The 27,719-nt window shown below is 46.2% G+C and overlaps 1 protein-coding gene across 2 annotated transcripts; it reads left to right on the top strand.

The window, feature by feature from the left end:
• The first annotated feature begins 607 nt into the window (after positions 1-607).
• On the top strand, positions 608-20,151 carry LOC125446442 (zinc finger protein 271-like). Of its 2 annotated transcripts, none has more exons than XM_048520027.2 (2): positions 608-647; positions 6,448-8,225. In XM_048520027.2, the coding sequence occupies exon 2, from the start codon at positions 6,898-6,900 to the stop codon at positions 7,588-7,590; it is 693 nt and encodes a 230-aa protein (XP_048375984.1). In that variant the 5' UTR covers positions 608-647; positions 6,448-6,897; the 3' UTR covers positions 7,591-8,225. The 2 variants fall into 2 exon arrangements, 1 of the variants encoding a protein (XP_048375984.1); XR_009442940.1 differs by lacking the exon at positions 6,448-8,225 and adding an exon at positions 19,413-20,151 and having other exon boundaries at positions 621-647.
• The last annotated feature ends 7,568 nt before the right edge of the window (positions 20,152-27,719 follow it).

Below are 27,719 nucleotides of genomic sequence, written 5' to 3'. Positions count from 1 at the left end.
CACCACACTTGGAGCCCACTCACACTTCTTCCCAACCTCACCCAGACTGATCACACACAGCCAGTCATTTATAAAGAGATAACAAGGTATGGAGCTGGATGAACACAGCAGGCCAAGCAGCACCACAGGAGCAGGAAGGCTGACGTTTCGGGCCGAGACCCATTTACAAATGTTGGTTCTGATGGAAGACTCTACACCACTGACCAGTTTCAGATCTGACAATATGTCAAAGCTTCCCTGACCTGACCAATTTCCAGATGATTGTTTCACTGCCTGACTTTCTCTGTCTGCAGTGTCTGTCCAGTTTGTATTCTCAGTGTGAAAGGCTCTGAAGATGAAGAATGCTATTCCTGCATTGGAAATCTCTGTCAAACCAGGGGAATTGAGACAGCAGCTGCAATAAGTGAGGTTTTATTTAGATGGGGACAATGGCAAATTTAAATTCCCACCTGATCTGCCGCTGAAAGTCACCTCCATTTCACTGGTCAGTTTCAAAAGTTTCGGAAAACTCACTGTTGCTGCAGAAATATTTGGATTGACTGTGAGAGACGTCAATCAGAGAGCCCACCCACTCTGCCCATTCTCTCCTCTTCCTCTTCCAGAGCTGGTTCACTTCCTATAGGGACTGAAAACCAAGTGAGGAGATGGTGAGTGAAGGAGCAGCTTTTATACAAATTGTATCCCATAATATCCACATCAGTCTTCAGGCAGTCTGACTGTCCTGTGGGTAATCACGGGTGGAAATGTCCCTTATGCTGTGTGAGAAGATCCAGCTGAGAGAGCGGTTTACTCGGTGCTTTGTGCTGAACTGTTTGACTGGAGCTGTGTGTTGGATATTGAGTGTGTTTATTGGAAACATTTCCCTCCTGATTTCCAGCCTGAGGTTTGTTGATGGCTCATTCCTGACTATGAGAAGGTGAGGTGTAACTATCTGGGAGGTGCAAGACTGTCTGAGGATTCTTAGTGATTTCCTAATATTGACGTGTGTGTGTGTGTTGGGAGCTGGTTATTATTCTGGGGTCAGTTGGGATTGGAATGGTCAGTTCCCTGTGTTTTGGGATCTGAATGTTCCATGTATTCCCAAACAAAGATTTGCATTGATGCAAAGCCTTTCACGTTCTCAAATTTCCTATTTCGGAGAAAACAAACGGAGTGTTGTTTGAAAGACGCTCTTGTGACATCAAGTGGAAACCGAAAGAACTGCAGATGCTGTAAATCAGGAACAAAAACAGAAGTATCGGGTCCGATGACTCTTCCTCAGAAGGGTCACTGGACCCGAAAGGTTAACTCTGGTTTCTTTTCACAGATCCTGCCAGACCTGCTGAGCTTTTCTAGCAAAAATTCTGGTTTCGCAGTCGTGACATAGCTGCTCTCTCTCACTGTTGCCGGGCTAGTCCGTGATAACGTTTGATTCTATGAAGGGTTCTCCATTATTAACCCTGGCTCTCGCTGTCATTTCCTGATATTGGCCAGTATCAGGCACACCGTGTGCAGGAAATGGTGCAAAATCCAATTACTGTACAGGAGAGACGAGCAATGCCTTGCTTCAGTTTACCTGGTGCTGAACTCCTCATACCTACTTTTATAGGCTTGACTCAGCTATTCCAATGCATTCCTGGCAGTTGTCACATTTTGCACGCTAAACTCAGCTGCCCGGGTGCTAACTGACACCAAGCCCCATTGCCAACCACCCCTGTGCTTGTTGATCTACACTGGCTCCTGGTCAAGCAGTACCTTGATTTTAAAATCCTCATCCTATTTTGTGAATCCCTTCATGGCCTCGACTCTCTTTGTAATGTTTGAAGCAATTCAGCTACTGTATCTGGAGACTCATTTGTTCAAATTTCTTTTAATACCAGTTTTAAAGATCCTAACCTGTAAGCTTCAGCCTTGCCCAAAAGCATGGATTTAGATTCGGTAGTTTTGCCCAGTGCTGTGGCTGATATCTGAACTTGGGATGTGCTCTTTTGTCAATCTTCCATTCTGGATGTTGCCTGTGTTTTCAAATTTCCTTCCAAGTCCTCCCACTATCTCCACATTCCCCTTCCTACGTATATCTCTGTAACATTTTCAATTAATTAAAAGACCAACTTGCATTTTGGTCAAGACCTTGACAACTGGAGGATTTCCCAAACCATTTTATAGCTAATGAAGTTTTTTGAAGTGGGCTCGCTGTTGTAATAGAGAAAATTTGGCAGGCAATGTGTGCATGACAAGATCCCACAACAGCACTGTGATTGTGACCAGATAATATGTTTTTATTGATATTAATTGAAGAACTATTATGGATTGCATACAGATCGATAAAATTTAAATGAGGTTTCAATTCCCATTGACCAACTTAAAGAAATTGCAGAGATTTCAATGTTTAAGACCTTTATTTAAATAAACAAATACAAAACAATATATAAACCATAAGAACTTCAGATGCTGGTTATCAGAAACAAAAACAGAATTTGCTGTAAAAAATCTCAGCATGCCTGGCAGCATCTGTGGAGGGAAAGCAGAGTTTCAGGTCCAAAGACCTTTTCTTCAGAATGATGGCAGCTTGGAAAATGTTGATGTTTGTGCAGAAGATGGGGTGGGGGAGGAAGAACAATAAATAATGGGTAGAGATAGAGCCATTGACGAAGGAGTACCTAGTTGGCAACTGTTCCGTTGCACTCCAGAAAGGTTACAGCCCTTTAGCTTCTGACATGACTGAACACTCCACATTGTTGTGTTACTTTATGATACATGATCTGTAGAATCAGTTTTTATAATAATCATTCAAACATCACCCTTAGCTTCTAATGGGGTCACTTCTTTCTGTTCCACTGGATCATAAATGTCCAGTCACCATAAGAATCCATTTCTTTAAGTTTTCCAAGAGTTTGTGAGGTGAGGTGAGATGACATCCATCCAGTGATTCCACAAATCTTCCAGATGTTTGAACAGAATGTCTTTCCACACTGTGCCTGGCAGCCTATAGAAAGGACACCCTCTCTTCTCCAGTGACCACACTGGCTATGATCATTGGTCTGTCGCTCTCTCTTACCTGTCTCTCTTTGCCCAGGGAAATTTGGCTGTCTGGATACAAAACTGGGTGTCCAATGGAAGACAGAGGGTGGTAGTAGATGGAAAGTATTCAGCCCGGAACTCAGTGACCAGTGGTGTTCTGCAGGGATCTGTTCTGGGACCTCTGCTCTTTGGGATTTTCATAAATGACTTGGATGAGGAAGTGGAAGGGTGAGTTAGTAAGTTTGCCGATTACACAAAGGTTGGTGGAGTTGTCGACAGTGTGGAGGGCTGTTGAAGGTTGCAAAGGGACATTGACAGGATACAGAGCTGGAAAAAGAAGTGGCAGATGGAATTCAACCCGAAAAGTGCGAAGTGATCAGTACTTAGTCAATGGCAGGGTTCTTGGCAGTGTGGAGGAACAGAGGGATCTTGGGGTCCACGTCGATTGATCCCTCAAAGTTGCTACCCAAGTTGATAGGGTTATAAAGAAGGCATATGGTGTGTTTGCTTTCAATGGCAGGGGAATTGAGTTTAAGAGCTGTGAGGTTATGCTGCAGCTCAGACACACTCTGGTTCAACAACACTTGGAATATTGTGTTCAGTTCTGGTCACCTCATAATAAGAAATATGTGGAAGCTTTAGAGACGTTGCAGAGGAGATTGACCCGGATACTGGTGAGTGATAATGGGAACTGCAGATGCTGGAGAATCCAAGATAACAAAGTGTGGAGCTGGATGAACACAGCAGGCCAAGCAGCATCTCAGGAGCACAAAAGCTGACGTTTTGGGCCTAGACCCTTCATCAGAGACTTACCAGGATACTGCAACTACTGGAGGGCAGGTCTTATGAGGAAAGGTTGAGGGATCTAGGGCTTTGTTCATTGGAGCGAAGAAAGATGAGAGGCGACTTGATAAAGGTGTATAAGATGATGAGAGACGTAGAGTGAATGGTCAGAGAATTTTTCCCAGGGTGGAAATGACTGTTACAAGGGGGCATAATTTTAAGGTGACAGGACCAAGGTATTAGGGAGATGTCAGAGGTAGACTGTTTACACAGAGAGTGGTGAGTGTGTGGAATGCGCTGCCGGCAGTGGTAATGGAGTCAGATACTTTAGAGACTTTTAAGTGACTCTTGAATAGGTACGTGGAGGAAAGTAAAATGTAGGATATGCAGGGTTGATTGGCCTGTACTGTTCTATGTTCTATGTTCTGCTTCCCCAGTGATGGTTATGTACCCATTCGTCAGTTGGGAGGGGAGTAGTAGTTTTTTCATAAAGCCCTGACACTCCATAAGACATAGGAGTGGAAGTAAGGCCATTCAGCCCATCAAGTACACTCCACCATTTAAATCATGGCTGATGGGCATTTCAACACCACTTCCCTGCACTCTCCCCGTAGCCCTTGATTCCTTTTGAGATCAAGAATTTGTCGATCTCTGCCTTGAAGGCATCCAACGTCCCGGCCTCCACTGCACTCTGCGGCAATGAATTCCACAAGCCCACCACTCTCTGGCTGAAGAAATGTCGTCTCATTTCAGTTTTAAATTTACCCCCTCTAATTTTAAGGCTGTGCCCATGGGTCCTAGACTCCCTGCCTAACGGAAACAACTTCCTAGCGTCTACCCCTTCTAAACCATACATTATCTTGTAAGTTTCTATTAGATCTCCCCTCAACCTTCTAAGCTCTAATGAGTACAATCCCAGGATCCTTAGTTGTTCATCATATGTTAAGCCTACCATTCCAGGGATAATCCGTGTGAATCTCTGCTGGACACGCTCCAGGGCTAGTATGTCCTTCCTGAGGTGTGGGGCCCATGGAGTCATGTTAATGATTTCCCACCAGCCAGTAGGATTAGACATTCCCAGAGATGTTGATGGAGGAGTCAGGGATCTTTCCAGCTTGACATGATTCAGTGAGTATCACTGCTACCTGACCAATCTGTGGGAAGCTCTCCTTCGCTTGGGAACTTGTCCTTAGACCTTGGAAGACAGTTTTCACTGGACTAAGATCAGCTTCATCTCGTTCTTACAGAATGCCGGATTGTTCAGATCTGTCTAATTTTCCTCTTATTTTGGACTGTGTAGTTATTGTTTATCATCATGTGCACAATCACTTCAGAGGCTGCTTCAGGGTCAGCCATGTTGTGTGGACAGGAGTCACCTGAAGATTAGACAAGGCAGTTGTAGCAGGTTCCTTTCCCTGAAGGACAATACCTGGGTTTTAAGGATCACCAATAAGTTTTCGTCTTTTTAGTTTGATCCAATTGAATAAATTCAGTACATTTTATTAAATTCCAGGATTTATTAAATTCGCCTTCACAGCTTGGAGTGGTTCAGATGAAGAGAAGAGATGCCTTTAAGGGGAAACTAGATAAATATATGAAGGAGAATGGAACAGAACAATCTGCTGATATAATGAAATGAAGAGGGATGAGAGGAAGCATGTACACTAGTATGCATCAATTGGGCCACATTGTCTGTGACTTTGTGTAATTCAATATACATAATTTTCTGTGGTTGGATTTGAATTCTCGACCTCTGGATTCCTAATTCAGGGCCACAACTATTCAGCTGCCACACCTGAAGACACATTTATTGAATTGCCTTCTTTAAATATTTTGCGTGAAGGCCTTTGTCTTTGCCAAAAGCCTGGGCTTGGATTTGTTAGTTCTGTCCGTTGCTGTAGCTGATAGTTGAATTTGGGATGTGCCTTCTGAGTGAGTGCAGTGTATCTAATTTCCAAGGATAAACCAGAACCCTTTGATCGGCTATGTTGAAGCAATATTTTCCTCAGCGTTCCCACTGTGTTTTTAGAATATAGAATACAGAATATAGAACAGAACAGCACAGGAACAGGGCCTTCGGCCCACCTTGTGTGCACCTACCATTGATGGCGTTCTATTCTTTAAACTTTTTTTTACAAATCCCATCTGCCTGCAAATGGTCTGTATCCCTCTATTCTCTGCTTGTTTGTGTCTATCTAAATACCACTTAAATGTTGCTATTGTATCTGCTTCTACAGTTTCCCTTGGTAGCATATTCCAGGCTTTTCTGAAATAATCTTGGAAAAGAAGGAAATGTCTTCTAAATCTCCATTGAATTCATATTTCTCCTGAATTTCTTTTTGTGATAAATACCTACACTAAGGGTAAAAATACTCCTGACCAGCATGACTTGAGCTCATAGTGAATTGATAGCCTATTTTTCACTCTGTCCAACTTTCTTTTCCATTGATGTCATGGTGCCTGGGAAGATATGGGTCTTGCTGGTGGAAGGAAGTAGCCACATTGTCTGCTCCTGGTCAATGTCCAGTGTCCTCGCAGGAAACAGAGGAGGTGTGACAGTCAAATGAGGAAAAGATAAGGACTCATGTCTGATTGCCTATAGCCCCTTCAGCAAAGGAGGAGAGGAAGTTGAAGGAAATCATTTTACCTTTTCCTGTTTTACAGAAGGATTACTCCATACTATGCCAAAGAATACACGGAGGATAGACACTGCAGGTAGATCCTGACCATTACCCAAGGAACAACTACATAATTGTGAGAAGACATCCAGATACTTCACAGCGCTGCTCAGCACTGAGAAGGTAGCACAGTGAAACCATTATCTCGAAACTGGTCAGGTCAGGGGTGCTTTGTCATATCACCAGATCGGATACTGGTCAATGTTGTGGGGTGTTACATCAGAAGCAGCCTTTCTGAACGATTGGCTGCGGATGATCGGTCAAGATGAGGTTGAGAAGAAGTGTGACTGTCTCCAAGTGTGGTGAGAGCTTCAACCATTCATTGAGCCTCATGAACACTGATTCATTCCTATAGGAGAGGGTCTGTTCAAGTGTGAGGTATGTGAAGAGGGTTCCACAGTCTTTGTGGATACAAGTTCATAAGTGTGAACACAAAATGAGCATCATGGAAGAGAAAACCTTCAAGTGTGAGGTGTGTAGCCGAGCCTTTGCACACTCATCAACGCTGGTGAATCACAGACGCATTCACACTGGTGAGAGGCCATTCATGTGTGAGGTGTGTAACCACGGATTTGCACAGTCCTCAGGCCTGGTGAAACATCGGCGCATTCATACAGGGGAGAAACCATTCACGTGCAACGTGTGTGACAAATCATTCTCGCAGTCATCGAATCTTCGTGTGCACCAACACATTCACAGTGGGGAGAAACCGTTCATGTGTGAGGTGTGTAACAAGTCATTCTCTCGGTCATCGCCCTTCCTCCTACACCAGTACATTCACACTGGAGAGAAACCATTCGTGTGCAAAGTGTGTGACAAATCATTCTTGTCATCCTCTGATCTCCGCATACATCGACGCAGTCACACGGGAGAGAAGCCGTTCACATGCGAGGTGTGTGAGAAAGCATTCTCATCATCATCAGATCTCCGTAAGCACCAACGGGTTCACACTGGACTGAAAACTTTTACCTGTGAGGTGTGTGACAAATCCTTCTTGGAGTCATCGAACCTCCGCAAACATCAACGAATCCACAGAGGGGAGAAACCATTCAAGTGTAAGGTTTGTGACAAGTCATTCTCTCAATCATCGAATCTCCTAGTCCATCAGAGGATTCACACAGGTCTGTAATACTTCACGTGGACTAATACTTCACAGGGAGTAACCTTTTCAGTATGTGATTTGTCAGTGCAATCCCTGGTCTACCAGCGCACTGAGGGAAGAGAGAAACTCTGTTTGTATTGAAGTTCCTGGACCTCCTGGAACATTTGTGAATGCGCTCTAGGATCTACCTAACCAACTTGTCCGTGGTGTGTGAACCATGTACACAGTCTCACATTGCAGGGTGTTCAGTGGGACTGGGACACAACAAGAAGCAGCTTTCACTCCCATCAAACACCTAGTGATGACATCACCAGTGCTGAGGGATTATGATGTCAACAATGGAGCCACCCTGCAGTGTGATGTCAGTGACACAGGACTTGGAGCAATCCCCGTGCAGTGAGGGCAACCCGTTGGGTTTGTATCCAGTTAACACAGACTGAACAATACAGTATCCAAGACTGAAAAAGACAGTCTGACTGTTATCTTTGTGTGTGAGCATATTAACAAGTACCTGTTTGGGAGAGGGCTCATGATTGTGCAATCTGAATACAAGCCATTTCAAAGCATTTTTTTCAAACCACTTCTACCTCTTTCAAAGCATTTGCACAGGACATTAATTTGTTTGAAGAAATTTCACTTGATAGTCAACTCCAAGCAAATAAAGTGGGCATTCCTGCTGAGATGTTGTCGCCTCAGTTGTACTCAATTAAAGCAATTGAACAAATCTACTCCGTAATCTCAGATGTCTAGTTGTAACCCAAGAAGGGGGTGTATGTCCAGCATTCACTGCAGCAGATCAGCTGACTACACAGATATCAGGGAATACTGGGCCCTTACATGGGAAATCAGCAAGGACTTTAGATTGATAATGATAAGCTTGTGGTTCAGTAGTATCAGCTACTTACCCCCCACTGGTCATGTTACAGTCTGACCCCTACAGAATAAACCCCACAGCCTAGGTTTAGCAGACAATTCTGGTCCCATTACCACGAGACTCAGTGATACATACTAATGTTTTCTGGTTTATCATCCAAACTGATCTATGTTTGCGGTAGATTCTGTCTTCCTGACAGTGGGGAAAGAGCCCTTTCAAAGTGTGGAAATTTCCCAGCTGTGAGTACAACAGAATATTTGAGATGAAATGTGAATATCACCACGTCTTGTAGTGATAGAAAATGACCTGCCTTGCTGTTAACATAATGATCAATTTGAACTGTTTTGGAAGGGACCTTTATAAATGTTGTGAACAAAATATACAGTGAGAAGGAAGAGATGTTTCACAGTCATGTGGTGGACAGACACTCTAGGGATAGAAAAGGAAAGTGCCAGACCTTGAGACCATTTGAAATGTAGACAGATGTCTGTAATTCAGCCACTTGAACTGGCTTTGTATTCCTTATGCCCGCTTTCCTGCCCTTCCTCTATAATCCTTAGTTTACCAACTGATCAAGAATCCATTTATCTCAACCTTAAATGTGTACAAGGACTCTGCCCCCACAGCTCCTTGTGGCATGGAAACACAGCCCTCAGAGAAGAAATTCATCCTTACCTCAGTGCATTTAGATAGCACCTTTCATGACCACTGGATCTCTCAAAGTGTCTTCCAGCCAATGGTGTTCTTTGGTGGTTTAGTTGCTGTTGACATTGCTGTCCAGACCAGACTCCTATTTTTCCTTTCCTCATTGTTGTCACTGGGAAAAGAAGTATTCGTTTCCATCCTAGTTTGTCCTCAACCATCTCAGAGGGCAGTTACATGCAACTACATTACTACATGTTGCCTGAACAGGTTAGAATGGCGAATTTCCGTGCCACAAGGGTATCAGTGAACCACGTGCCTTTTCACCATTCTCAGTATTACTGCGACTAGTTTTGTATTCCAGATGTGGTCATTGAATTCTAATTCCACTAGTTGTTGTGGTGTGATTTCAGTCCACATCACTGGAATAGGAGCCTGGCTGTCTGACCCACTGGTGCAGTGATATTATCGCTATACCACGGTCCCATCCTATTTTGGGTTTCCTGCTTTTGCTTTATATGTGATGACTTTACAAGTTCAAACTGTGGGCAGACAGAACTAGTGTCATTACCCATACGGTCAACCAATGCCTTGTGTACCATCACTGGGTTACCATGAAACATAGACTAAACTGGACGCCCCACATAATCGCAGTGGCTATAATAGCAGGCCAGATGTCAGGAATACTACACTGGGTAGTCAATTTCTGACTCCCCAAAGCCTGTCCACCTTTCACAAGCAAGGAATGTGATGCAGTATACCCCATTTGCCTTGATGAGTACAGCTCTAAACTTAACAGCATCCAGAACAAGGCAGCTCACTTGATTGGAACCACATCCACTAACATTCAGTCCTCCAACACTGATGCTTCGTGTGTGTGCACTCTCTACAACATGAATGACAGTAACTTGCCAAATATCCTGAGACAGCACCTTCCAAACCACTTCTATCTGAAAGGACCATAGGAATGCCACCATCTGCAGGTTCCCCCTCAACTGCCGCTGGGTCAAAATCCTGTAATTCCTTTTCCAAATGCATTGTGGATCTACCTCCAGCACATGGACTGCAATGCTTCAAGAAAGCAGCTCACCACCACCTTCTCAAGGGCACTTTGAGATGGGCAATAAACACTGGCCCACATCGCACAAGTGAAACAACCAGCTGCACAATCCTCACCCAATCACTCTGTTCTGATTGTGCTACATCTGCAGAGGAGCCTCAGAAATGTCTACCTTTTCTTCAACCAAGGATAAAATTCCCAGTTATCCTGGTTAACAGGGCTTTTAGCCATGTCCAACCTATTTCCTGCACTTCTGCCCTTGCCTCTTCGCTTCCATCCTACCACACAGACAGAGATCCCCTGATACCCTCTTTCCATCCCACCAACATCTAAAGGATCATTAGTTGCAATTTCAACCACCTCCAGCGAGATGCCACCACTAAGCATAGATTCCCCTTCCCAACCTTGTCAGCCTTCTACAGCTGTTCTTCTCTCTGGGACACACTGATCCACTTCCTCTCAGTCCCAACATCCCCTTACACTCCCAAGGCACCTTCCCGTACATTTACCAATTAATCTTCTTCCTCTTCAGTATTCAAGACTGCAGACACAGGTGAAGCAGCGGTTCACCTGCACTTCACTTAATCTAATCTGCCTTATTCTCTGCTCACAAAGTGGTTTCCCTCTAAACTGGGAAGATTAAGTACAGACTGGTGATGACTTTGCAGAACACCTATACTCTGATGGCAAAATGACCCTGAGCTTCCAGTTGCCTGTCACTTCAACACATAGCGTGTTGCATGGCAACATCTGTCTTGGGTTTTCTGCAGTGCTCCAGCAAAGGCAGCACAGACTGGAAGAATAACGTCTTATTCTCTGTGTGGGGACCTTGCAGCCTTTGGACTCTATCAATTTCAATAATTTTAGTGCCTGAACACCTCTTTCCGTAACCTTTACCCATCCCACATCCCAGGCCCTGTCATTTTATGAGCTGATTTCATCGTAGAAAGCCCACTTTTTCATTTTCATGTAAATTTTCACCTATTAATTGTCCCCATGATCAGCTTTCTCCTTCCCCTGCTTACTGTCAGCCCCCTCTTTATCTGACTAACTCTCTTTCACTCTCCTATCGCTCTGCCCCCACCCCTGTCATTTGCATAGATACCATCTTTTCCTTGCTACTATCAGTTCTGAAGAAGGGCCGCTGGACCTGAAACATTAGCTGTGGCTTTTCTTCACACGCTGGCAAACTAGTAGAGTTTCTCCAGCAATTTGGGTTTTTGTTTTCATTTTGATTTTAAGCTTCAACAGTTTTTTGCTTCATTTTCCCAAAATAATTAGGAGAGATGGATAGGAGTGAGAGGATGCTGGGAAATGAGCTTCCACTTTCTTGGGAAGAGATCAGGAGTCTCCCTCCATCAGTCCAAGGGAAGAGCGAAGACAAAGACACCACTTCAATCCCAGCGTTCCAACTCCTCCATGCGACAGAAACATTCAGGATCAGTGAAGCATTCTCATCTGTCAAAGTTGTATAGTTTCTTTGGCCGAGTAGCTGATAAATCGTATGCAAACTGGTCCTCTTAACAAACTCCATAAACAATCATAGCTTTGCCAGAAATAATCAACTGTGATCGCAAGTTCTCCCCAAAATCAACAAGAGTTCACAATAACCATGTACCAGTTCAATGAGGCCAGTTGACCATGGGACTGAGGTCACAAAGCTTTTGCTGAAGCTAAAACAGTAAACGTAAAATTAATTGCACAGGGCAGGTCTGGTGGGACAGTGCGATAGTGTCACTACCTCTGAGTCAGAAACTCCACATTGCAGTCTCACCCCAGGACTTGTTGGTCACAGAATGTGTTCTTAGTTTTAAAAAAATTCATTTGTGGGATTTGGGTGTTGCTGGCTGGCTGACATTTACTGCACATTCATAGTTGCCCTTGAGAAGGTGGCGCTGAGGTGCCTTGAACTGCTGCAGTCCACTAGCTGTGGATTGACCCACAATGCAACTGGGGAGGGAATTCCAGGATTTTGACCCAGCAACAGTGAATTAATGGCAATATACTTCCAATCAGGAGAGTGAGTGTCTTAGAGACGAACTTGAAGATAGCGGTGTTCCCGTATATCTGCTGCCCTTGTCCTTCTAGGTGGAAGAGTTTATAGGTTTGGAAAGTGCTGTTTGAGGATCTTTGGTGAATTTCTCCAGTGCATCTTGTAGCTAGTAAACACTTCTGCTTGTGCTTCAGCGGAGGAGGGAGTGGATGTTTGTGGATGTAGTGACAATCAGGCAGGTAGCTTTGTCATGGATGGTGTCAAGCTTCTTGACTGTTGTTGGGGCTGCACCCATCCAGGCCAGTGAGGAGTATTCCATAACACTCCTGACTTGTGTTTTGTAGATGGTGGACACACTGCGAGGTCAGGAGGTGAATTACTCGCCGCAGTATTCCTAGCCTGTGACCTACTGTTGCAGTCACTGTGTTTATGTGGTGAGTCCATTTGCGTTTCTGGTCAATGATAACCCCCAGGATGTTGATAGTGGGGAACCCAATGACGGTAATACCATTGATTATCAAGGGGCAGTGGTTAGATTGTTTCTTTTTGGTGATGGTCATAGTATGGCACAAAAACAAAAGTTGCTGGAAAAGCTCAGCAGACCTGGCAGCATCTATGAAGAAAAAAAATCAGTATAAATGTTGCTGGAAAAGCTCTGCAGATCTGGCAGCATCTATGAAGAAAAAATCAGTATAAATTTTTCAGCTCCGGTAACCCTTCCTGAGAACTGATGGTAGCAAGGAAAATGTTGGTTTACATGCAGAAGATAGGGACGGAGATGGAGTAGGAAGTAAATGATAGGATGAAGAATAGAGCCCAAAGAGAGAGAAGAGCAGTTGAATAGACAAACGAGTTGGTAGTGATCTGGCTAGGAGGGTGAATAGCTGTTAATGGGGACTGTTAGTGACTAACAATTGGTAGTGTGTGATGGCAGAATTTGTGATAACAAGGCTTGGTGTGTGGGGCATGGGCTTAGGACATGGGAGTGTTCAGGGCGTAAAATCATTGAACTAAATATTGAGTCCTGAGGGCTGCAGGGTTCCAAAGTGGAAAATGAGGTGTTGTTCCTTCAGCTTGCACTGAGCTTCGGTGGAACACTGCCGCAATCCTGAGACAGAGATGTTGGCGAAGGAACTGGGTGGTGCGTGTTAAAGTGGCAGGCAACTGGAAGTCAGGGTTGTTTTTGCAAGCAGGACGTCGATGTTCTTCAAAGCCATCGTCCAGTGTATGCTTCGTTTCCCCAATGTAGAGGAGACTATAATGTGAGCAGCAAATGCAGTAGACCAGATTCTGGGAAGTGCAGGTGAAGTGTTGCTCCACCTGTAAGGTATGTTTGGGCCCTTGGGTACTGGGGAGGGAGGAGGTTAATCGGTAGGCATGACACGTTCACCTGTTGCAGAGGAAGGTGCCATGGGGCTGAGGTGTCTGAGTGGGGTGTTGCGAGTGAAAAAAACGCAGACCAGGGTGTCCCAGAAGGAATAGTCCCAGTGCAAAATGGACAAGGGAGGGGAGGGGAACATGTGTCTTGTGCTGGCATCTTGCTGGAGATGGCAGAAATGGTGTCTGATGATCTGCTGCATGTGGATGCGAGTGGGATGGTAGGTAAGGACAAAGGATCTCTATCGCTGTTCTGGGAGGGAAGAGAAGGGGTGAGGGCACAAGTATGGTGGGTCAGACCTGGTTGCGGGCCCTGTTGACAACAGTGCTGGGAATCATCGGTTGAGGAAGAAGGTGGAACAAGAGAGGCTTCCTTGTTGAAGGTGGCCTCATCCAAACATACGTATTGGAGATGGAGGAACTGAGAGAGTGGGTTGGAGTCTTACAGGATTCAGGGTGCAGAGATGTCTAGTCCAGGTAGCTGTGAGAGTCATTGGGTTTATAGTGGATATTAGTGGCCAGTCTATGCCCAGAAATTGAAACTGAGAAATGTCGAGGAAGGGGAGGAGTCAGAGATAGACCAGGTGATAGCCTGTCAGTTGTGTGTGATGTGAATGTTACTTGCCACTTGTAGGCCCAAGCCTGGATATTGTCCAGATCTTGTTGCATTTGAAAATGGAGACTGCTTCAGTATCTGAGGAGTCACGAATGGTGTTGAGCATTGTTATCCCCTATATTTGATGAATGCACAAAATGTGGAACTGAATGAACACAGCAGGCCGAGCAGCATCTTAGGAGCACAAAAGCTGACATTTTGGGCCTAGACCCCTCATCAGAAAACCTTTCTGATAAAGGGTCTAGGCCCAAAACGTCAGCTTTTGCGCTCCTAAGATGCTGCTCCGCCTGCTGTGTTCATCCAGCTCCACAGTTTGTTATCTCGGATTCTCCAGCATCTGCAGTTCCCATTATCTCTGTAATCATCAAATATCTCCACTTCTGATCTTACGATGGAGAGACGGTCATTGATGAAGCTGCTGAAGAAGGTTGGGTCTAAGACACTACCCTGAGAAAATCCAGAGATGTCCTGGACCTGAGCATACTGACCTCCCAACAAGCATGACCGTATATGTCAAGTATGATCCCAACCACTGGAGCCTTTTCCCCCGATACCCATTGATTCCCATTTTGCTAGGGCTCCTTGATGCTGCACTCAATCAAATGCTTGATGTCAAGGGCTCACCTCATCTCTGGAATTTGTCACTTTTGTCCATGTTTGAACCAAGGTTGTAATGAGGTCAGGAGCTGAGTGGCACTGGTGGAACCCAAACTGGGTGTCACTGAGCAGGTTATTCCTGAGCAACTGCTGCTTGATAGCACTGCCGATGACACTTTCCATAATTTTACTCATGATTTACTCATGGTGGGGTGGTAATTGGCCGGCTTGGATTTGTCGTTTTTTTTAATGCACTGGACATACTTGGGCAATTTTTCTACATTGTTGAGTAGATGCCTGTGTTGTAACTGTACTGGAAGAGCTTGGCTGGGGAGCAGCATGTTCTGGAGCACAAGTCTTAATGTGGGCAAACAAATGAAGAACCAACCCATAGATTCTTCGAACACACCAATGGTGGGCAGGAAGAGCTGGAGAGATTCCTGCTCACGTGACGGAAAAACACCAGATCCTCTCCCATAACTATCCATCGCTGCAGGCTGTGATATTCAGGTGAAAGTGGATGTTGCAGCAGAAACTCAGACTCTCTAAGTGAACTGTAGCAAGCACTGCGACATACGTAGGATATATCACAGAAACAGGTCATTCAGCCCAACCAGTCCATGCCAGTATGAGGTGAGCTGCTGGTGAACATTGTTCACACAGGGAGGTTGTGGTGGAGGATGAGATTTGACAAGGAAAACTTCTACTGAAGTTAAAAATTTATGGGGAGTCAAGACAAGATACCCTCACTTTCTAACATGTGACATCACAGAGGGAAAGAATAGGAGTCTTTAAACAATACCCAGTGAGTTCTGTATAGACTAGTTCGCTTGATGGGCTGGCATGTTACCAGTGTGTTAACTTAGCAAAATGATCTGTACAGTGTTGTTTGACGACAATAAGCTTGTATCAGGTAGTGACTTCATACTTTCTCCTGGACAGTGATGGGTGAAAGGCAGTTTCTTTGCCTCAGCCAAATCGATGAGCTCCACACGATATCTAGACACAGCTGAAGGCATTGGATCCTGCCAAGACTGTGGGCTCTGTTAACATTCTAGGAATAGTACTGAAGGTATGCTGCAGAACGAGGAATGCTCCTGAGATGCTGCTTGGCCTGCTGTGTTCATCCAGCTCCACACTTTGTTATTTTGGATTCTCCAGCACCTGCAGTTCCCATTATCACCAATGCACCTAGCCAAGCTGCTTCAATACATCTACAACACTGTCATCTACACACCAATGAGTAAAATTGCCTAGATCTGTCCTGTCTATTGTAAGCTGGATAATTACTGTCCCTTCAATTTACCCTTGATCATTAGCTGAGAGGTGCAAAGTTTTGGCGTGATTAAGCAGCCCTGAAATGTGTTTGGTGATGGCCTATTTGGTTACTGTCAGGGCCACTTAGCTCCTGACCTCATTTTGACCTTGATGCAGGCATGGACCAAGAGATGAACTCATGAGATGAACTGAGAGTGACTACTGCTGACATCAGAGCTGCATTGAACTGAGTGTGACATTAACAAGCATTTCCAATGGAATTCTGAGAGAATCGGATGAAAGTTGTCTGTTGGTTAGAGCATCAATTGGAAGATTTGTAAAAAAAATGAAAGTGAAACTTAAAACTTTGAAAAATTACTATAGTAAGTAATTAATTTGAGTCTGATTAAGGATGTGTTCAGCCATAAAATTGCAGAAATTCGCTATCTCTTTGAAAGAATACTGATAAATTCTAGTTAAAGATTCCTTAATTAATCATAGAGGTAGATTTCAACATAATTATAAAACATTAAAGAGATGCCTGCTACAGCTTGTCTGATTAGCTAAAAATGTTATCAATACAAATAATCATAAAAGTTACAATTAGTATTAATATTACAAGTTTTCTTTAAAACAGAATCAACTTTTTATATAAAAGGGGACAATGGGATTTGATAAAAGAGAGACAGTATAATGGACAGTGGATTTGTCAGTCCTTACAGATATGCATGACCGAAAGAGGACAGTCAGTAAATTTGGAATGCAATATAAAAAGATCCCAATGCCTAGAGATTACAGTAATTGTTAAGCATCATTAAAATAAACATAAGAACCTCGGACTCACCATACGAATGCGCATCATTGATTAGATCTGTTACAAGATTGGTCCCACAGAAGGGAAGGGGAGGGTTCTGTAACCATGTGGTGTGTAATCATTGTAGCACAAAATGTATAAAAATACTGCTTTCTACTGTAACATCAGAGTGTGTCATTGATCTGTCTTCCAATCTGAGCCGAAGATTGAGAAAACGATTGTGCTTTCATGCCAAAGCAGGATACGGGGAAGATCTTTTGGCCCTCTCCTTGCACTATCCGGTATTTTCTTTAATAAAAGTCCACTGCTTGCCTGTATTCCATCTGCCACCTGAGCCTTTGTCTCTGCTCGGGGAATCTCACTCTTCCAAACTGGTGAGCCAGCCAGCAGCCTCAGCTTGCAGCCAGAATACCCTGGGCCACGATTTGGGTGAGTATATTTATTTACCACCGTTTGAGATAGCGTGGCACTCGGTGAGTAAGCAGCTTCTATGAATGAGGGCTGAGAAAGCTCTTTTAATTGGAGCGACCAGGAGAAGGCAGAATTACAGTTGTGGTAGCAAGGAGCGCTCGGAGTGGGAGCTCATGGATTGAAGCAAGTCTACAAACCTCAGGCGTAGCAGCGCGAAAGGAAAAGAGAGATTGGCATCTCCGGCGCGGAAGCGCGCCGATTCAGTAAAGAAAAGGATCCAGATCAGTCTATTCTGCCTACTGTTTTCTTTTCAAGGTGCAGAAACGAACTTCCCCCTCCGCAGTGGTGGAGAACGCCCTCGACCGCATCTCCCCGCATTTCCCGCACCTCATCCCTCACACCCGCCCTCGCAATAACCGCCAAAAGAGAAATCCTTCTAGTCCTCGGATACAACGCATCATCCTCCGACACTTCCGCCATCTACAATCCGACCCCACCACGAAAGACATTTTTCTAAACCCATCCTTGTCTGCCTTCGGGAGAGACCACTCTCTCCGGGACTCCCGTGTCTGCTCCACACTCCCCTCCAACCCCACCACACCCGACACCTTCCCCTGCAACCGCAGGAAGTGCTACACTTGCCCCCACACCACCTCCCTCACCCACATCCCAGGCCGCAAGATGATTTTCCACGTCAAGCAGATGTTCACCTGCACATCTGCCAATGTGGTATACTGCATCCGCTGTACATGGTGTGGCCTCCTGTACATTGGGGAAACCAAGCAGAGGCTTGGGGACTGCTTTGCAGAATACTACGCTCAGTTTGCAAGAAACAACTGCACCTCCCAGTCGCGAACTATTTCAACTCCCTCTCGCATTCCTTAGACGACATGTCCATCCTGGGCCTCCTGCGGTGCCACAATGATGGCACCCGTAGGTTGCAGGAACAGCAACTCATATTCCGCTTGGGAACCCTGCAGCCCAATGGTATCAATGTGGATTTCACCAGCTTCAAAATCTTCCCTCTCCCCACTGCATCCCAAAACCAGCCCAGCTCGTCCCCGCCTGCCTAACCTGTTCTTCCTCTCACCTATCCTGTCCTCCCACCTCAAGCCGCACCTCCATTTCCTACTAACCTCATCCCACCCCCTTGACCTGTCCGTCCTCCTATGACTGACCTATCCCCTCCCCACCTGCCCACCCATACTCTCCTCTCCACCTATCTTCTCCTCTATCCATTTTCAGTCCGCCTCCCTCTCTCTCCCTATTTATTTCAGAATCCTCTCCCCATCCCCCTTATTTGACGAAGGGTCTAGTCTCGAAACTTCAGCTTTTGTGCTCCTGAGATGCTGCTTGGCCTGCTGTGTTCATCCGCTTCACACTTTGTTGTCACAAAACAGTTGCAGTGTTTAACAGTAAGAGAAGACTGACTTTCAGCGCAATACTAGTTCATTGATCTTTGCAGGGGGTTTAACTGTTGTTTGGTTTGAATGCATTGTTGTTTGCAAGCGTCATCCTGTGCAACTGGCGTGTTTTTATTCCCTGCAACTCTAAAATCTGCATTTCCCACCCTAGACACTATAGACAATTTAGCATAGCCAATCCACCTCACCTGCGCAACTTTGGACTCTTGGAGGAAACCAGAGCTCCTGGAGGAAACCCACGTAGACTGGGGAGAATTGAAAACTCCATGCAGACAATTGCCTGAGGCTGGGATTGCGACCGGATCCCTGGCGCTGTGAGGCCCTAGTTGCTAACCACTGAACCAGCGTGCTCCGCAAGAAACTGCCAATGCTTGAGCATGCAGAAATCTACAACGACATATTGACTTGAACAATTCGTTTGAAAATCTTGATTTTTAAACAAAAACTTTTAGAATTGGCTCCATGGTGTGTTGGATTTGGGAAATTTTAATTCCAGAAATTACTATATGTGGAATTCCACTTTCTGGCCAGAATGGACTTCCTAACACTGTTCTGATGCGTGAGTGAATACTTAATTCTGGTTGATAAGATTTGCTCATTGTAAAGATACTTTGGTGTGAGAGAATGCAGATGAAAAGAAATTTGGAATCTTGGAAATGCAACTCTCATTGAACAAAATTGATGGTATTTTCTAAAATCTGAGAAAGCTGATAAAGAGATTTGGAAAGGCAAATATAACAAAAAGAGGTGGGCGTTTTCCTAAAGTATAACATTTATTTTCCAGGAGGATGAGCGATGGACGGCATAATTACAGGCAAGAATTAATGCCGCTCTCCCCTTTTCCTGAGAAGAATATGAATTAACCCTTTCTGTTTGATGTTGAATGGATGGATACTTTCTTAGAAATTTTGAATCCATGTATGATGTTACTTTTCTGCTACTGGCTGAAGTCATCTGTGGATAGAGAACTGGAGGATAAAAGGAAACAAACACAAATTAAGAAAACACCTAATTGGGCGATGAAAGCAGAATATAGCCAATGGAATTTTAAGAAGTTAGCAGCAGTTGTTGCTGATGCAGCCAGCGGCCAGTGGAACAGAAATAAAGGGGAGAGTGGTCTGTGTGCAATAATGGCAGATGCTTCGCTAAGAACTGTCCCAATAAGAATTGAGAGCTTTTGGTTACGATACGAAAGCATGCAGACATGATTTAAACAGATGCAGAATAATTTCCAGCTGGTTGTCAATGGCAACAGATAGTAACACAAGGCATACCACTGTAAAAAAGAATGCAATGCTGAACATGAAACAAAAAGTTAGTGTTGAAGGGGTAAGACAAGTTTTGGGACTATTTAATTACTACAGGAACTTTGCATTAAATTGCAGTGAATGAGCCCGGCCTTACAAAACCTTACCAAAGGCGGTGTGACTGGCTGAGAGAAGATTGAATGGAGACCTGAGTAGGAGTCGGCCTTTTTCAAAATCAAACAGACGCTGGCCTACGCATCTGCACTAGGAATTCCTGACCAATAAAAGCCTTTCACCTTTTGTTTTTGCAGTGAAATTATTGATAATCATTCTGCAGTCGAGTTACAAAGACATGGAGACAAGCACCAGACTGTAGGATACTACTCAGGTAAAATGAATCTAGTCTTGATGGGACAACACGCGTGATCGAGCTCCAATGTGCTATCTGGGCCGAACAACATCCGTCCCCTTGACACGACTACGGAAGATGTGGGTTACGTGGAACAGTCCCTCTTCCGCACAGACACACAAACCCCACCTCTTCCTCTGTTACATTGATGACTGTATCGGCGCCGCCTCTTGCTCCCCAGTGGAGCTTGAACAGTTCATCCACTTCACCAACACCTTCCAACCCAACCTTCAGTTCACCTGGGCCATCTGCAGCACATCCCTCACCTTCCTGGACCTCTCAGTCGCCATCTCAGGCAACCAGCTTGTAACTGATGTCCATTTCAAGCACACCGACTCCCACAGCTACCTAGAATACACCTCCTCCCACACACCATCCTGCAAAAATTCCATCCCCATTCCCAATTCCTCCGCCTCCGCCGTATCTGCTCCCACGATAAGGCATTCCACTCCCGCACATCCCAAATGTCCAAGTTCTTCAAGGACGGCAACTTTCCCCCCACAGTGGTCGAGAACGCCCTTGACCACGTCTCCTGCATTTCCCGCAACACATCCCTCACACCCCGCCCCCACCACAACTGCCCAAAGAGGATCCCCCTCATTCTCACACACCACCCCACCAACCTCCGGATACAATGCATCATCCTCCGACACTTCCGCCATCTACAATCCGACCCCACCAACCAAGACATTTTTCCATCCCCACCCTTGTCTGCTTTCTGGAGAGACCACTCTCTCCGTGACTCCCTTGTTCGCTCCACACTGCCCTCCAACCCCACCATACCCGGCACCTTCCCCTGCAACCACAGGAAATGCTACACTTGCCCCCACACCTCCTCCCTCACCCCTATCCCAGGCCCCAAGATGATTTCCATATTAAGCAGAGGTTCACCTGCACATCTGCCAATGTGGTATACTGTATCCATTGTACGGTGCGGCTTCCTCTACATGCGGGAAACCAAGCGGAGGCTTGGGACCGCTTTGCAGAACACCTCCACTCGGTTTGCGATAAACAACTGCACCTCCCAGTCGCAAACCATTTCCACTCCCCCTCCCATTCTTTCGATGACATGTCCATCATGGGCCTCCTGCAGTGCCACAATGATGCCACCTGAAGGTTGCAGGAACAGCAACTCATATTCTGCTTGGGAACCCTGCAGCCCAATGGTATCAATGTGGACTTCACCAGCTTCAAAATCTCCCCTTCCCACACCGCCTCCCAAAACCAGCCCAGTTCGTCCCCTCCCCCCACTGCACCACACAACCAGCCCAACTCTTCCCCTCCACCCACTGCATCCCAAAACCAGTCCAACCTGTCTCTGCCTCCCTAACCTGTTCTTCCTCTCACCCATCCCTTCCTACCACCTCAAGCCGCACCTCCACCTCCTATCTACTAACCTCATCCCACCTCCTTGACCTGTCCGTTTTCCCTGGACTGACCTATCCCCCCCACCCCCATACTCTCCTCTCCACCTATCTTCTTTTCTCTCCATCTTTGGTCCGCCTCCCCCTCTCTCCCTATTTATTCCAGAACCGTCACCCCAGCCCCCTCTCTGATGAAGGGTCTAGGCCCGAAACGTCAGCCTTTGTGCTCCTGAGATGCTGCTGGGCCTGCTGTGTTCATCCAGCCTCACACTTTGTTATCTAGGGAAGATGATATTTCACGCTCCACATAGTAAAGTTCAGCTATTGGAAGCTTGCAGACTGAGAGGTGTTACAGCCGGTGTCGCAAAAGGGAAGCTGTACTTTTGTCATGCGACAAGCACGTGAAATGGTTAAAGATAATGGAGAGAACCCGGCAAAGCTACGTGAATCAGGAAGGAGAGGCACGTGATTGTATTTTCCTCATGGAGCAGAAAGAAGAGATACAGGGTCGAATGAGCCATTAAACGCACCAGATGTGAAATCCATGTTTGTAGATGGAGCATGGAACTATTTTGATGGTGAAGTCTGGACAGGGTGGGTCGTGGTTAAATTGAAAGGGGAGCTTTGCAAGAGAAACGATAGAAGGATTGCATTCTGCACATGTAGCCCAACTAAAAACACTCATTGTCACCCATTAGTTACTTGGAGGACTAAGGGCTAACGTCTACGCTGTAGATAAACCTTCGGTGTATTTCATGATAATGTGATAGCCTGGGCAAGTCGAGGTCCTGTTAAGGATCTCGTGACCGCTGCAAACAAGAACAGCAGTAATTAAAATAAAATCACACAGGAAGATTTAGGCTCCAGAGCGGAGAGGGAACAATTATGCAGATAGTACAGCAAAAGTAATGTTAGAAAATGAACTGATAACGATAGCAGCTATGAGAGGACAAGATGCCAAAGATGATCAATTAGATATCTTAAGTTTACAAGCAGCAACTGGCTCAGAGGTAAAAGCAGAACAGGTTAAGGACAGGGCAGCATTAGGAGCTAATGATATTTGAAGAAGGGAAGGTACTGTGGTAGCTCCCACGTTCTACCAATAGAGTCTCTGCGAAGTTTACTGTGGCTAACACACGTACAGAGGGATAAAATGTTACAGCAGATATCTAATTGCTGCTGGTGGAAATGAATGGGAAGAGACATGGCAAAATTTAGCCTGAGATTCACTGCATGTGCACAGACAGAACCTGGACCAGGAACTAAAATCAAAATGATCTATCAGACCCGTCCAATGGAGACTATGGGAACACACCCAAATGGACTTTACAGGTCAACTCGGTGGCAAAGAATATTGGCAACAGCAATAATACTCAGGTGGTCATTCCTTTACAATTAGACTCAGACCAAGAGACCCACTTCAGAGGCAAATCCCTGAAGGAATCATGTAAACTTTTGGGTTTTACACAAAAGTGTCATTTCCCTAACATCCTCAGGGTTCGGGTATGGTAGAAAGGATGAATAGAACGCTGAAAGAAAATGCTCTGAACAACGCAGTGATGAGAAAAGGGGTTAGATAGACCCTTACCCCATGAAAATGCTAACCCTTAGTGGTTTCCTTTCAATTTTGTTTCCATTAGAGGCTGGCAGGCACGTAGGACAGGAATTTAACATTAATACTTTTTGTATCCATATAAAATGTTTGAGAATTACAATAATATCTCCCATTGTTGGGTTTGCTCATGTATCCCGTACTTTCAAAGGGTGGTGTCCCTCTGATACAAATTCCTTTTTATGTATCTGAAGAGGTAGATGGATCACTCAACAGAACGAATCACTGAAGACTGTTGTTCACATGGCTGATAAAATCTTCAGCAAATAACGGGGCATATTCGATGGACTTGAATAATACCCGAGATAGGTGGAAATCAGCAAGTTTTATGCTTTAAAGGGTTGGTACCAATGCCAATTTGATACAGCCCATGTGTCACAGCTTGTTACCTTTACCTAAATATAAAAAGGTAGAAAAACAGCTGCTCCACGCCTCCACGCCTACTTCTTCAACCGGGAGCCTAACCCTCCCTCCACTGACCCCTTCACCCGCTTCCAACACAAGTCCTCCACCTGGACACCACCCCCAGGCCTCCTACCCTCCCTCGACCTCTTCATCTCTAACTGCCGTCGAGACATTAACCGCCTCAACCTCTCCACCCCTCTCACCCACTCCAACCTCTCCCCCGCAGAATGGGCAGCCCTCCGCTCCAACCCCAACCTCACCATCAAACCCGCAGACAAGGGTGGCGCAGTGGTAGTATGGCGCACTGACCTCTACATCGCCGAGGCCAAATGCCAACTCTCTGACACCACCTCCTACCACCCCCTCGATCATGACCCCAACCACGAGCACCAAAGCATCATCTCCAACACCATCCATGACCTCATCACCTCAGGGGACCTCCCACCTACAGCCTCCAACCTCATTGTTCCCCAACCCCGCACGGCCCGTTTCTATCTCCTTCCCAAAATCCACAAACCTGCCTGCCCTGGTTGACCCATTGTCTCAGTCTGTTCTGCCCCACCGAACTCATCTCCACCTATCTGGACTCCATTTTCTCCCCTTTGGTCCAGGAACTCCCTTCCTACGTCCATGACACCACCCACGCCCTCCACCTCCTCCAGGACTGCCAATTCCCTGGCCCCCAACACCTCATCTTCACCATGGACGTCCAGTCCCTATACACCTGTATTCCGCATGCAGATGGCCTCAAGGCCCTCCACTTCTTCCTGTCCCGCAGGCCCGACCAGTCCCCCTCCACCGACACCCTCGTCCGCCTAGCCGAACTCGCCCTCACCCTCAACAACTTCTCTTTCGATTCCTCCCACTTCCTACAGACTAAGGGGGTGGCCATGGGCACCCGCATGGACCCCAGCTGTGCCTGCCTCTTTGTAGGTTACGTGGAACAGTCCCTCTTCCGCACCTACACAGGCCCTAAACCCCACCTCTTCCTCTGTTACATTGATGACTGTATCGGCGCCGCCTCTTGCTCCCCAGAGGAGCTTGAACAGTTCATCCACTTCACCAACACCTTCCACCCCAACCTTCAGTTCACCCGGTCCATCTCCAGCACATCCCTCACCTTCCTGGACCTCTCAGTCGCCATCTCAGGCAACCAGCTTGTAACTGATGTCCATTTCAAGCCCACCGACTGCCACAGCTCCCTAGAATACACCTCCTCCCACACACCATCCTGCAAAAATTCCATCCCCTATTCCCAATTCCTCCGCCTCCGCCGCATCTGCTCCCACGATGAGGCATTCCACTCCCGTACATCCCAAATGTCCAAGTTCTTCAAGGACCGCAACTTTCCCCCCACAGTGGTCGAGAACGCCCTTGTCCGCATCTCCTGCATTTCCTGCAACACATCCCTCACACCCCGCCCCCGCCACAACTGCCCAAAGAGGATCCCCCTCATTCTCACACACCACCCCACCAACCTCCGGATACGACGCATCATCCTCCGACACTTCCGCCATCTACAATCCGACCCCACCAACCAAGACATTTTTCCATCCCCACCCTTGTCTGCTTTCCGGAGAGACCACTCTCTCCATGACTCCCTTGTTCGCTCCATACTGCCCTCCACCCCCACCACACCCGGCACCTTCCCCTGCCACTGCAGGAAATGCTACACTTGCCCCCACACCTCCTCCCTCACCCCTATCCCAGGCCCAAAGATGAGTTTCCACATTAAGCAGAGGTTCACCTGCACATCTGCCAATGTGGTATACTGCGTCCACTGTACCCGGTGTGGCTTCCTCTACATGGGGGAAACCAAGCAGAGGCTTGGAGACCGCTTTGCAGAACACCTCCACTCGGTTTGCAATAAACAACTGCACCTCCCAGTCGCAAACCATTTCCACTCCCCCTCCCATTCTTTAGATGACATGTCCATCATGGGCCGCCTGCAGTGCCACAATGATGCCACCCAAAGGTTGCAGGAACAGCAACTCATATTCTGCTTGGGAACTCTGCAGCCCAATGGTATCAATGTGGACTTCACCCGCTTCAACATCTCCCCTTCCTTCACCGCATCCCAAAACCAGCCCAGTTCGTCCCCTCCCCCCACTGCATCCCAAACCCAGCCCAGCTCCTCCCTTTCTCCCTAAGTGTTCTTCCTCTCGCCTATCCCCCCCTGCCACCTCAAGCTGCACCTCCATTTCCTTCCTACTAACTTCATCCCGCCCCCTTGACATGTCCGTCCTCCCCGGACTGACCAATCCCCTCCCCACCTACACTCGCCTCTACAGTCTCCATCCCCGCCCCTTTAACTTGTCTGTCTCCTCTCCCCCTACCTTCTTGCCTATCCATCTTTGCTCTGCCTCCCCCTCTCTCCCTATTTATTTCAGAACCCTTTCCCCTCACCCATTTCTGATGAAGGGTCTAGGCCCAAAACGTCAGCTTTTGTGCTGCTAAGATGCTGCTTTGCCTGCTGTGTTCATCCAGCTCCACACTTTGTTAAACTGGACGCCATGTCCAGATAACTAATGACACAGTTAAAGTCACCAAGCTTCCCGATATCTTCAGCACTCCTGCATTTTGGAGCGCAGCCTAGATGCACCTGGTTATGGCCAGCCGGTTATATCCTTTCAAGAATAGATTTCCTGTCTTGAGTCCCGAACGTTCTCGGTCAGTTTCATTGATGTCAAGACAGTGTTCCTCTCTGACCACTGACTCCTGCGGGTTGCCTGTCCCTACAGAACTATTAGAGGGCCGGAAAGGGAACATGGAAGCTAAATGTGAAACTGCTGAACGCAGAAAGCATTGAGGAGCACAAAAGGGATAATGCATGTTGCAGAACTTTCAAGCCCCTCTTTGAATCACCATGGGGCTGGTGGGAAACAGTTGAGGGGAAAATCAAAAGGGTCTTTATCCTCCTGGCCCTCAGAGTTACAACCTACATGCAGGACAGTAGGGTGAACTACTCATTAGTTTGGACCAGGAGAAGGCCTTGACAGTCTATCACACACTTACAATGGGACATGCTCTCCAAAATGAGCTTTGGGAAGGAAATCTGCAATTGGATCTGACTGCTGTACACCAATGCTATTATTACAGTCTTAATTAATGGATGGGAATCAGAAAACATCCCATCAAATGTGGAGTCAGGCACAGCTGCCTAGCCTCTCCTGCCTTGTTTGTGTGTTTTATAGAGGCCTTTGCTTAATGCATCAGGAAGGATTCAAGTTTGAAAGGTGTGACTCTTCCAGGCAGTGGAGGCCTGCAGGTCAAAGGCTCCCTGTAAGTGGATGATGTCACTGTTTTCTGTTTGGATCCACTGTCACTGCGCAGACTCCAGAGCATCTGTGACCAATGTGAGCTGGCCTCGGGAGCCAAGGTAAATTAAGGCAAAAGTGAGGCCATGTTCTTTTGGACCTGGGCAAACAATCCTTTATCCCTTTCATCGTCAGGATAGATTACCTGAGGTGTTGGGAATTTGGGGTGAGGGCATGCCCAAAATCTTGACAGGAGTGCAAAACCAAAGTGAGGTCGAAACTGCACATTTGGGAACATTGTTCCCTCTTCACTGCGAGTAAAAACATGGTCATCAGGTGTGATGCACTCTCTCTATTGTTGTACATGGTGTAGGTCTGGCCCATTTCCTGAATGTGCGATGTTGCAGCCACCTGTGCCACCTTCCCATTCTGCTGGAGGTCAAAAATGTCTGGAGGGATACCATGTACAAAACGCTGGGTGTGACGGGTGAAAACTGTACCCAGTTTTACCTTCATTTTTGTTGGCTCTTTTTTGTGTGGCTGTATCAAAATGTACACAGACCCTTGGTACACAAAAATTAATTCTTACTATGTGCTGAGATTCTACCTCTGTGTTGCAAAGTATGGGACTAGTCCCATTGCAGTGTAACTCTCCAAGTAGGGGACTGTTCTATTGCACCTGTCCTTCATAGAGAAATTGGAACTAAAGCCATCTTTTACTACAAATCCATAAGGAAGTTTCCAGCATGTAGCTACCTTGAGACCCTGTGGAAAAGCAGGGGACAGATCCAGACTGG

The sequence above is a fragment of the Stegostoma tigrinum genome, chromosome 34, assembly GCF_030684315.1.
Source record: "Stegostoma tigrinum isolate sSteTig4 chromosome 34, sSteTig4.hap1, whole genome shotgun sequence".
Classification (NCBI taxonomy): Eukaryota; Metazoa; Chordata; class Chondrichthyes; order Orectolobiformes; family Stegostomatidae; genus Stegostoma; species Stegostoma tigrinum.
The sequence above is the reverse complement of the archived record's forward strand: the minus strand, read 5'-3'. Positions and strand labels throughout refer to the sequence as shown.